This window comes from Cuculus canorus, unplaced genomic scaffold, assembly GCF_017976375.1.
Source record: "Cuculus canorus isolate bCucCan1 unplaced genomic scaffold, bCucCan1.pri scaffold_54_arrow_ctg1, whole genome shotgun sequence".
NCBI classification, from domain to species: Eukaryota; Metazoa; Chordata; class Aves; order Cuculiformes; family Cuculidae; genus Cuculus; species Cuculus canorus.
The window spans coordinates 82,988-95,522 of NW_026527841.1; the positions used below are offsets into that span (position 1 = coordinate 82,988).

The 12,535-nt window shown below is 59.3% G+C and overlaps 1 protein-coding gene across 1 annotated transcript; it reads left to right on the forward strand.

The window, feature by feature from the left end:
- The first annotated feature begins 6,316 nt into the window (after positions 1-6,316).
- Positions 6,317-9,082, forward strand: LOC104061480 (PHD finger protein 7). The gene is made up of 8 exons (XM_009563427.2): positions 6,317-6,326; positions 6,528-6,619; positions 6,709-6,798; positions 7,078-7,202; positions 7,490-7,759; positions 7,983-8,096; positions 8,245-8,363; positions 8,541-9,082. The coding sequence occupies exons 1-8, from the start codon at positions 6,317-6,319 to the stop codon at positions 9,080-9,082; spliced, it is 1,362 nt and encodes a 453-aa protein (XP_009561722.2).
- The last annotated feature ends 3,453 nt before the right edge of the window (positions 9,083-12,535 follow it).

Consider the following 12,535-nt stretch of genomic DNA (forward strand, 5'->3'; position numbering starts at 1 on the left):
AACAGGTCTAGTCACCTAGCCTTCAGCTAAACTGCCATCGTTTGGCAAGGCACTTCTGGAAAAACCTCGGGACTTTTCCTGTTAAAACTTTTAGTTCACAAAGTCTCCAGAACAGAAATTACAAATTCACTTCAATGCATCACACGTTATGTTTCAGTATATAGCACGAAACATCAAACGGTGTAAGTGTCTGACGGCGCAGAAGGACTGAGGAGGAGTTCCTGTCATACACGCACTGATAAATTCAGATTTATGTTCCCTGCCATGGCTATCAAATACTTCAAAATACCTAAATTCCTGATATTCACACAAGCACAAGAACCCGAGGCAGGGGACCGGAGTGACCGACCAGGGGGGAAACAGAGTGACTGACGGGGGGGAGACAGGAGTGACCGACTGGGGGGGGACACCGTAGTGACCGACTGGGAGGACACCGGAGTGACCGACCGGGACGGGGAGAGGAGTGACTGACCGAGGGGGGACCGGAGTGACCGACCAGGGGGGAGACTGGAGTGACCGACCCGGGGAAGACCAGAGTTACCAACAGGGGGGAGACCGGAGTGACCGACCAGAGCGGGGACCGGAGTGACTGACCGGGAGGGAGACTGTAGTGGCCAACCGGGGTGGGGACCAGAGTGACCGACCGGGGGGGAACGGGAGTGACCGACCGGGGCGGGGGACCAGAGTGATCGACCAAGGGGGAACCGGTGTTTAGTGTTCGTAGATTGTTGAAGTCGGTGGGGGGTCTCAGACCAGCGGAGAGGGAGCTCTGATTAAGGCTTGCTCCTCTCATTCTCTTATAGTCCCTTCTGGTGTGATAACATCTCCAGTACCACTCGGCCCATCTCCTTTACTTTGGTCAGTGGCGCCCGATGGTATGGGACACAGGGGATTGCTTCCTGTCAGTGCAATCCCCAGCAACGTGTAGGAATCCAGAAAATCCAGGGTCGTAGATCAGGATGTTTCCGTCACCAAAACTCATAGTCTAAATCACCCAAGTGCAACATATGTAGATTTCTATTCACAAAACTTATTAATCCTTTTGTTTTGAGGATCACCTCTGAGTCTTTGTTCTGAAATCTGTGGTGTAAATCTGATAAGGGAGGCGGTGGCCAGGTGCCAGTTTAGTCATCCTGATAGGCAAACGAGTGGCAGAGACAGAATGGCTCATTCTCCCCTACTCATCCTTGCTGCACAGGTGGGCTTTGATATGGACGCTGATGTGGAGTGGCCACCAGACCTCTATCTGGCCCCTCCCCACCCCTTGACTCGAAAAGACAGCAGCCCTCTACAGCAGCTCCAAGACAGGGAGGGATATGTCACCGGGCAGCGGGGGGAAATCGGTGTGACTGGGGAGAGATGATCGGTGTGACTGGGGAGTAGGAGCAGATCGGAGTGACCGGGCAGCGGGGAAAGATCAGTGTGACCAGGGAGAGGTGCGCCGGGGCAGAGCCCCCCATGTGCCAGGCCAGCAGCTGTGGACGGGTGCGTGGCCGGCCCCGCATCCACGTCTGTGCTGGCTGGAGGGAGTTTAGGCTCCAGCTCCTGTGTTTGGAGTGCCCCCAGCCACTCTCTGCTACCAGCCGCCTTCCTGGCCCGACTCTTGTGCTCAGGGTCTCCTTCTCACTGGGCACCCCGAGATTTCTCACGGCTTTCCAGCGCCAGGGCCCGGCACGGCTCTGTTAGCCGGGTGCTGGCAGAGGGGAACGGTGCCGGGGACCGAGCGCTGCGGTTCAGAGCCAGGCTCCTCGGCTAGCTCCAGCCCAGCGCTGTAGCTCGGCAGCGCCTGGGAGCTCAGGCAGCAGTCGCACCGAAGAGCGTTGCCCGCTCATGCCGTGTCCGACCCCACGTCCGGGAGATGAGGATGGAGCTGACAAACCAGCATGGAACCTTCTGGGGCAGAGAAGAGCGGACAGCTTTATTGTGCGGCTGCAGGGTGATGGGGGCACCGGTGGGGGACGAGGGCACGGCTGGTGCCACGTTGGCGCCCAGGCCAGCTGTAGGGATTTGTGGCTCCATGTTGCAAGCAGGCATCTTGCATCCGCACAGGCCCAGGGGGGCTGGAGCTTCTGCTGCTCTCGAGCGCTGGGCAGCCACAGGAGGACTCCAGCTAGCAGCCGGTCACAAGCGATGTTCCCCGGGGCTCAGTGTTGCTGTCGGTTCTGTTTACTCCGTGGCCTCTTCAGGACGCGCTCCAACAGCTCCATGTCCTTCCTGTGCTGAGGACTCCACAACTGGATGCAGGGCTCCAGGTGAGGTCTCACCAGAGTGGAGCAGAGGGGCAGAATCCCCTCCCTCACCCTGCTGGTCCCACTGCCTTGGATCCAGCCCAGGACATGGTTGGCTTTCTGGGCGGCAAGAGCACATTGCCAGCTCCTGTCCAGCTTCTCGTCCATCAGCACCCCAAGTCCTTCTCCACAGGGCTCTCAATCCGTCCTCCACCCAGCCTGTACCGAAACTGCGAATTGCCCTGACCCGGGTGTAGGATCTTGCTCTTGGCCTTGTTGAACCTCATGAAGTTTGTGTGGGCCCACTTCTCCAACTTGTCCAGGTCCCTATGAATGACATCCCCTCCTTCAGGAGTGTCAACTGCACCACTCAGCTTGGTGTCATCTGCAAACTTGCTGTGGGTGCACTCAATCTTGCTGGCTCTATCACTGATGAATAAAACACCACTGGTTTCTGGTGCTGCAGAAGTGTGGGATGGCCCCAGCGCTGCCTGGCTGGTGGTGCTGCTCTCAGCACTTGGTGCTGGCACCTGGCTGCTCTCACATCACCTCCTCGTCTGAGTGTAGGGAGTCTGGGCACGACGTCGCCTGCGGGTGCGCTCTCGCAGGCGGTCGGGCCCAGAGGGAGACAGCCCTGATCCCCCAGTCTTGGAACTGCTGGTCTGCGGATCCTGGGAGCCCTGAGATGGTCCCGATGCCTCCTGGCTTTCGGTGCTGGGGTTGCTGGTCTCCAGTGGTGATGTTGGAGACTGTCCCGATACTTACTGGCTTTCCGTCCTGGGGTTGGTGGTGTCTGGTGCTGTGGAAGAGTTGGGCGGCTCCAGCGCTGCCTGGCTGGCGGTGCTGCTCTCAGCACTCGGTGCTGGCACCCGGCTGCTCTCCCGGCACTTCCTTGTCTGGGTGTAGGGTGTCTGGGCCTGACGTCGCATCCGGGTGCGCTCTCGCAGGCAGTTGGGCCCAGAGGGGCTGGAACGGCTGCTGCCCTCAAGCGCTGGGGAGCCACGGGACAGCCCTGATCCCTCAGTGTTGGCACTGCTGGTCTGCGGTGCCTGGGAGCCCTGGGATGGTCCCGATGCCTCCTGGCTTTTGGTGCTGGGGTTGCTGGTCTCCACTGGTGATGTCGGAGACTGTCCCGATACTTCCTGGCTTTCAGTCCTGGGGTTGGTCGTCTCTGGTACTGTGGAGCTGTTGGATGGCCCCAGCGCTGCCTGGCTGGAGGTGCTGCTCTCAGCACTCGGTGCTGGCACCCGGCTGCTCTCCCGGCATCTTCTTGTCTGGGTGTAGGGTGTCTGGGCCTGACGTCGCATGCGGGTGTGCTCTCGCAGGCGGTCGGGCCCAGGGGGTCCGGAGCGGTTGCTGCCCTCAAGTAATGGGGAGCCATGGGACAGCCCTGTACCCTCAGTGCTGGGGCTGTCAGTCTGCAGTGCCAGGGGTCAGTGGGATGATCCCGATGCCTCCTGGCTTTCGGTGCTGGTCTCGGGTGCCGGAGAGCCATGGGAAGGCCCCAATCCCGCCTGGCTGTCAGTCCTGGCGCCCGTGATCTCCAAGCTGGTGCTGGAGGCTGTTTGTGGAAGCAGGGCTGTCAAGGGTGCGGCCCCCCAGGCCTGGGGCAGGTTAGGCCGGAGAGGTGCCCCCAGCCCTTCTGGAGCTGAGAGGCTCTGCCGTGGCCACCCTGGGCACCCGCCGCCAGCCCTTGCCTGCCCGCCGGCCTGGGGACAACCGGGTGCTTGGTCTCTCACCAGTGCCCAGGCCTGCACAGTCGTCGCATTCCCAGTGGGTTCTGCTGTGTGGCAAGAAGGAGCAGCGTCAGTGGGTGCCCTCAGCAGCACAGGAGCTGCACAGGAGCAGCTCCCAGGGCCTGTGGAAGCAAATGGGTTCATGCCTCTGGGAACAAAGTGACTGCGGCATGGGATTGTCTGACAGAGCTTTGTTCTTAGTCCTTCTGCCTCAAGATCTTGGCGAGAGAGAGATCCTGTGCAGACCTCCGGCATGCAGCTTTGGCCACTTACCCGTGTTCCGCCGCCTGTTCCCTGCCTCCTGGACAAAGGCACTCCCTGGCATCACAGCGGCTGTGCCTCGCAATTAGAGCCTTGATTTCCTCGCTGCTCTCTGCTGATGGACGCCTGATGGAGAAAGGAAAATCGATGAGCCCCCGCTGCCCTGGCATGAGGCAGATGCAGGGCGTCCCTGCTCCTCCTGCCCTGCACCGTTTCCACCTCCTCTGTGAAGAAGAAGCCCAGACCCACGGAACAGCACTTGCTGTCTCCTGTCCTGTCAGCCGGACAGAAGGACAACCAACCTCAAGGGACTCAGATCCCCATGACGAGCATTTCAGCGAGAAATGACTCCTTGTCTCTACACAGGGGGCAGCAGAAGAGTAAGTGTCATCCCACACAGCCTGTCCCTGCAGGAGAATCGTAAGGAGCATGAGTGAGGCCGCGGTGGCGCTGAGCAACTGTCATGCCCTGAGAGCGAAAGAACAGCTCGTACCTGGATGCAGCCCTGGTGGAACCAGGCGTGTTTGCATGCTGGGCACCATGGTCATGTAGGACATTGTGTCCCTCCATGGGGTCCAGGCAGATGACGCAGGTGGTGTTCTTCTCCGGAGCCACCCTCGCTAACTGTTCTGGCAATGCTCCCAGCAGAAGGACCTGGGGGAAGAGGAAAGGGTGGGTGAAGTGACAAGTGCTGGGTCCTTCCCTGGTGGCAGTGAGGAGGGAGGGAGAGGAAATACCTGTACTCAGGAGGGTACTGGTTGATGCATCCACCCTCCATGGCACAGGGGAGATGGAAGCTGCAAATCACAGCCTGGCTCTTGGCAGGTGATGGCGGCCCTGCTCTCGCTACAGACAAAGCATCTCTGGAAAGAGCAGAGTAACCCCTTCAGCGGCAGCCTCAGGGCCTCCACAGGCAGTCCCACAGCCCCAGGCAGGGCGCAGGATGTGGCCGCTGCACACATCTCCCTGTTCCTGTCAGGCCCTCACCTGCCCTGCTGCCCGCTCGACTGTACGTAGAATATCCTGAGGGAGATATCCCGCCAGTAATGCCCTTTGGTTGGTCTCATGGATAAAGAGGTCATTGGCAAAATGCTGCAGGAGAGACAAGAGGAAAAGCGGGTGAGGAGAGCGTGGCAGGGACCGCCTGTTAGAAAGCTGGAGGGAGGTGCCGAGGAACTCACCAGGCAAAAGACATGGGCACAGAACCCTTCCTTCTCCTCTTTGGGCCCGCAGATATCTGGGTCAGCCTCTGCCCAGCGACACAGCACGCAGGCTGGAGGGGAGAGAGCAAATGCCAGTGGGAATGAGCACCTCTGCGGGGCCGGGGTTAAGCATCTCTGAGGGGGACTGCCCAGCCTGGGCCCTGCCCTGGGGTGCTTGGAGTACTCATGGCTCCCCCTGCCACCGCTCCGGGCCCCACCCTGACAGCCCCGACAACCCCTCTACCAGGTGAGGGACAAGGACTTTGCGCTCACCCTGCTCCATTGAGCTGGAGCCCTCCTCGTTCGTTGCAGACATGGCCGACGCCAGCGGTGAGCCTATGGAGAGTCCCTGTCCCAGCGGCGCTGGGCTGTCTCCTCCAAACGCTCCTCTGCGACTCTGAGGGAGTAACAGGAGGTGGGTGAGGGAGAAACGAGATGAGGGTGAGCTTGCAGCACCGTCTCAGAGCCCCGAGGCCTGGGCACCACTGGCCTACGTGCTCCCTAGACACGGGCAGCAGTGCTGATGTCACAGTGGCCAGCAGTGCTGGTGTCGCCACGGCCATTGTGACCCGCGAGGCCAAGCCAAGGTACTTCAACGCCGGGCAGAGGCCGTGCATCAGTGCGACCTGGTGAGGTGAGGAGAGAGCACGGGAGGGACGGGGCTCGTGAGGGGCTGCCAAGGGAGTAGGGGGCCCAGGCCTCGGGGCTGTGGGACGGTGCTGCAAGCTCACCCTCATCTCGTTTCTCCCTCACCCGCCTCCTGTTACTCCCTCAGAGTCGCGGAGGATCGTTTGGAGGAGACAGCCCAGCGCCGCTGGGACAGGGACTCTCCATAGGCTCACCTCTGGCGTCGGCCATGTTTGCAAGGAAGAAGAAGGAGTCTAGCTTGATGGAGAAGGGTGAGAGCAACATCCTCGTCCCACACCTTGCAGAGGGGTTGTCTGGGCCGTCAGGGTGGGGCCTGGAGCGGTGGCAGGAGGAGCCACGAGCTCCCCAAGCGCCCCGGACCGGGGCCCAGGCTGGGCTGTTCCCTTCAGGGACGTTTTCCCCGGCCCCGCGGAGGTGCTCGTTCCCACTGCCATTTGCTCTCTCTCCTTCAGCCTGCATGCTGTGTCGCCGGGTAGAGGCTGACCCGGATATCTGCGGGCGCAAAGTGGAGAAAGAAGGGCTCTGTGCCCACGTCTTTTGCCTGGTGAGTTCCTCGGCAGATCTTTCCATAGTTCCAACAGGCAGTCCCTGCCACGCTCTCCTCACCAGCTCCTCCTCTTGTCTCTCCTGCAGTTTTTTGCCAACGGGCTCTTTCATCAAGGGTCCAGGGATGGGGTTCCCCTTAAGGATATTCGACACACGATCAAGCGGGCAGCAAAGAAGGTGAGGACCTGACAAGAACAGGGAGATTTTTGCCAGGAGAGGCTGGCAGTAGATTAGCCCAGATCCCTGGAAAGAAATGCCGGCCTTTCCAAGCAGCTCTGAGACAAAAGCCTTGGGCCCAGCAGCTCCACAGGGGCGCCGGCACCGGAGCCTCTTCTGCCAGGTGGATCTTGAGGCTGTGACCCAACAGCAGCCACATCCTGCGTCCTGCCTGGGGCCGTGGGGCTGCCTGTGGAGGCCCCGAGGCTGCTGCTGAAAGGGCTGCTCTGCTCTTTCCAGAGCTGCTTCGTCTGTGGTGAGAACGGGGCCACCATCACCTGCCGAGAGCCAGACTGTGACCGCAGCTTCCATCTCCCCTGTGCCATGGAGGGTGGATGTGTCAGCCAGTTCTTTGGGCTCTACAGGTAAGAGCAGCTGGCTCCCCTGGGGGAGGTCCCTCACCTTGAGTCCCCTTCCTACCGGTATCAGTCAAATAAGAAAGGAGCCCTAGTGACACCTCCTAGCAGCCCGTCAGAGGGAGAGTGAGAGCCAGGCAGGGTCTGGGGCTCCTTCACACAGAATCATTTAAGTTGAAATAGACCTTCGAGGTCATCGAGTCCAACCTGAGACGGCCACACCTCTGCCCTCCTCACTGCCACCAGGGAAGGATCCGGCACTTGTCACCTCGCCCATCCCTTTCCTCTTCCCCCAGGTCCTTCTGCTGGGAGCATCGGCCAGAACAGTTAGTGAAGGTGGCCCCGGAGAAGAACACCACCTGCGTCATCTGCCTGGACCCCGTGGAGGACACAAAGTCGTACATGACCATGGTGTGCCCAGCATGCAAACACGCCTGGTTCCACCGGGGCTGCATCCAGAAGCATGCTATCCACGCTGGCACCCACGGCTTCTGCTGCCCACAGTGCCGCAATGAATATCGATTTCGGATGGAAATGCTGACCATGGGGATCCAAATCCCCAAGAGGTTGGTTTTTTTAGTTTCCCAACTCACAAGACAGGAAGCTGCAAGCCCTGTGCTGTGCCAGGGCCTGCCCCAGCTGCCCTGGTGCTCTGCTGTCCCGTGGGTCTGGGCTTCAGCTTCACGGAGGAGGTGGAAACGGCGCAGGGTGGGAAGAGAGGGGACGCCCTGCATCTGCCTCATGCCAAGGCAGCAGGGGCTCATCAATATTCCCTTCCTTTGCCAAAAGAGGTCCATCATGGGAGGATGACGATAACTATGAGCAGTTATATGAGAGGCACAGCCGCTGTGATGCCAGGGAGTGCCTTTTTCCAGAAGGCAGGGAGCAGGTGGAGGAAGAGGGGTAAGTGGCCAATGCTGCACCCCGGGGTCTGCACGGGATCTCTCTCTTGCCAAGACCTCGAGGCAGAAGGACTAAGAACAAAGCTCTCAGACAATCCCATGCCGCGGTCACTTTGTTCCCAGAGCCATGAACCCATTTGCTTCCACAGGCCCTGGGAGCTGCTCCTGTGCAGCTCCTGTGCTGCTGAGGGCACCCACCGGCGCTGCTCCTTCTTGCGGAACACCACGACCCACTGGGAGTGCGACGGCTGTGCAGGCCTGGGCACTGGTAAGAGACCAAGCACCCGGTTGTCCCCAAGCCGGCGGGCAGGCAAGGGCTGGCGGCGGGTGCCCAGGGTGGCCACGACAGAGCCTCTCAGCTCCAGAAGGGCTGGGGCACCGCTCTGGCCTAACCTGCCCCGGGCCTGGGGGGCTGCGTCCTTCACCGTCCTGCTTCCACAAACAGCCTCCAGCGCCAGCTCGGAGATCACGGGCGCCAGGACTGACAGCCAGGCGGGATTGGGGCCTTCCCATGGCTCTCCGGCACCTCAGACCGGCACCGAAAACCAGGAGGCATCGGGACCATCCCACGGTCCCCTGGCACCGCAGACCTACAGCCCCGGCACTGAGGGTACGGGGCTGTCCCATGGCTCCCCATTACTTGAGGGCAGCAACCGCTCCGGCCCCTCTGGGCCCGACCGCCTGCGAGAGCGCACCCGCATGCGACGTCGGGCCCAGACACCCTACACCCGGACAAGAAGATGCCGGGAGAGCAGCCGGGTGCCAGCACCGAGCGCCGAGAGCAGCACCTCCAGCCAGGCAGCGCTGGGGCCGCCCAACAGCTCCACAGCTACCAGAGACCACCAACCCCAGGACAGAAAGCGAGGAGGCATCAGGACAGTCCCCCACACCAACACTGGAGACCAGCAACTCTGGCACCGAAAGCCACGCAGCTTCAGGACCATCCCACGGCTCCCTGGCACCGCAGACCAGCAGTGCCAACACTGAGGGATCAGGGCTGTCCCGTGGCTCCCCAGCGCTTGAAGGCAGCAGCTGCTCCAGTCCCTCTGGGCCCGACCGCCTGCGAGAGCACACCCGGATGCGACGTCGGGCCCAGACTCCCTACACCCGGACAAGGAGGTGGTGTCAGAGCAGCCGGGTGCCAGCACCGAGTGCTGAGAGCAGCATCGCCAGCCAGGCAGCGCTGGAGCCGCACAATTGCTCAAGGGTAGTGGAGACCAGGAGCCCCAACACCAGCAGCCGGGCAGCATTGGCGTCATAGAATCACAGAATCACTGAGGCTGGAAAAGCCCTCTCGGCTCATCCAGTGCAACCGTCAGCCCAGTCCCACCGCGCCCGCTCACCAAGTCCCCAAGTGCCATGGCCACACGGTTTGTGAACCCCTCCATGGAGGGAGACTCCACCTCTGCCCTGGGCAGCCTCTGCCAGGGCTTCACCACTCTTCAAGTAAAGAATTTTTTCCTAACATCCAATCTGAACCCCCCCAGTGCAACTCGAGGCCATTTCCTCTCGTCCTGTCACTTGTTACCTGGGAGAAGAGCCCAGTGCCCACCTGGTTCCAGCCTCCTTTCCAGGAGCTGCGGAGAGGGATGAGGTCTCCCCTCAGCCTCCTCCAGGCTAAAAAGCCCTCAGCTACAGTCAGGGGAAGTCCCTGGTGGCTGGAAGAAGGGGAACATTGTGCCCGACTTTAGAAGGGGTAGCAAGGAGGACTCTAGGAACTGCTGACCTACAAAGACCATGGAACAGATCCTCCTAGAAGCTCTGCTAAAGAACGAGGGGGGCAAGGTGCTGATTCGAGATGGCCAACACGGCTTTACACCAAGGGCAAGTCCTCCCTGACCAACCCGCTGGCTTTCTATGTCGGAGTGACCTATCAGCGGACAAGGGGAAAGCACTGGATATAACCTACCTGCATGTCTGTACAGCCTCTGACACAGTCTTTGACTACTCTCTAAATCGGAGAGAGGTGGATTTGATGGGTGGACTCTTTGGTGGATAAGGAATGGGTTGAATGGTTGCATGCAAATGGTAGTGCTCAACAGCTCAGATTCCAAGTGGCGGCTCGTGACAAGTGGTGCCCCTTTAGGAGTCCCTACTGGGACCAGTGCCGTTTTATTCATCAGCGATAGAGGCAGCGAGATCGAGTGCACCCTCAGCAAGTTTGCAGATGACACCAAGCTGAGCGGTGCAGTTGACACTCCTGAAGGGCAATCCGTGGTTTCGGTACAGGCTGGGTGGAGGACGGATAGAGAGCAGCCCTGTGGAGAAGGACTTGGGGTGCTGATGGACGAGAAGCTGGACAGGAGCTGGCAATGTGCTCTTGCCGCCCAGAAAGCCAACCGTGTCCTGGGCTGGATCCAAGGCAGTGGGACCGGCAGGGTGAGGGAGGGGATTCTGCCCCTCTGCTCCGCTCTGGTGAGACCTCACCTGGAGCCCTGCATCCAGTTCTGGAGTCCTCAGCACAGGAAGGACATGGAGCCGTTGGAGCGAGTCCTGAAGAGGCCATGGAGTAAACAGAACAGATGTTACAGGCACAGAGCATAAATAACTTCACTGCGCAGCATACGTAACTCCAAGGAACTGCCAAGACAAACAATATTTTTTGCACATCAACAAGAGCATTAAATACTGGCTTTCCACGCACAGGAGTCCTGAATATCTATGGAGGGGAAAAGTACGAAGAATTATCGGGGGGGGATGGGGTGCAAGCCAAAACCCAGCCGAGCAACCCCAGCGTGGTGATGAATTATCGGGATCAATAAGAGAATAAATATGGAAAAGAAGACGTCGTTAGAAATTGCTGGAGGTCTTAAAAGCAGAACATGATGGTGAAATCCTAATAGCTTTAAGAAGGTACTAAAAAAGAATGGAACAAGACCGAGCCCTCTAAACTCCTCCTTGAAGCCTGTTCTTACAGCCTTTAATCCTGTGGGCAAGGAAGGAAAGATGCAGGGATGAAGAGCTTTTTGGTTGCCTTGTATTGAGTGACATTCCAATGACTGGAAAACAAAAAGCTCTTTGCTTCAAGAGGTGAAAGCAGGCCGACAGAGCAGACTCAGCAGCCTGGGCAGGAGTTACACAGACGTGATACTTTCCATGTTCTCAGGACAGGCTAACGCTTTACTGCAGATCCTTTGCTGTTAACGTTATGCTGTTTGTCCACAGTCAAACACCGTCCTGCGACACACAACCGGCCCTGGGAAAACACCGTATTGTCCGGGATCACAGACATACCCTAACGTGGTGTCTGGTCCTTGGAGCTGTTAATGGGTAAAGGAGGACACGTCCTAAACAGCTTTCTGGCACAGGCGCTGTGTGACCATCTGTAAAGAGGGAAGAGAACAGGTCCAGTCACCTAGCCTTCAGCTAAACTGCCATCGTTTGGCAAGGCACTTCTGGAAAAACCTCGGGACTTTTCCTGTTAAAACTTTTAGTTCACAGAGTACAAAGTCTCCAGAACAGAAATTACAAATTCATATCAAGGCGTCACACGTTACGTTTCAGCATATAGCACGAAACACCAAACGGTGTAAGTGTCTGACGGCGCAGAAGGACTGAGGAGGAGTTCCTGTCATACACGCACTGATAAATTGAGATACACTGATAAATTTATGTTCCCTGCCACAGCTATCAAATACTTCAAAATACCTAAATTCCAGATATTCACACAAGCACCCGGGGGGGGACCCCGGGGAGTGACCGACCGGAGCCGGGACCCGAGTGACGGACCAAGGGGAGACCGGAGTGACCGAACGCGGCGGGGACCAGAGTGACCAACCGGAGCGGGGACCGGAGTGATGGACCGGGAGGGAGACCGGAGTGATAGACCGGGGCGGGACCAGAGTGACCGACTGGAGCGGGGACCGGAGTGACGGACTGGAAGGGAGACTGGAGTGATAGACCGGGGGGGGACCAGAGTGACCGACCGGAGCAGGGACCGGGAGGGAAACTGGAGTGACCAACTGGGGGGGGGACCGGAGTGACCGACCAGGGGAAGACCGGTGTGACCGACCGGGGGGAGGCCAGAGTGAATATCCGGGGAGGAGACAGGAGTGACCGACCAGGGGGAGACCGGAGTGACCGACCGGAGTAGGGACCGGAGTGACTGACCAGGGGGGAGACGGGAGTGACCGACCGGAGTAGGGACCGGAGTGACTGACCAGGAGGGAGACTGGAGTGACCGACCGGAGGGACACCGGAGTGACCGACCAGGGGGAGACCGGTGTTTAGTGTTCGTAGATTGTTGACATCGGTGGGGGATCTCAGACCAGCAGAGAGGGAGCTCTGATTAAGGCTTGCTCCTCTCATTCTCTTATAGTCCCTTCTGGTGTGATAACATCTCCGGTACCACTCGGCCCATCTCCTTTACTTTGGTCAGTGGCGCCCGATGGTATGGGACACAGGGGATTGCTTTCTGCCAGTGCAATCTCCACCAACGTG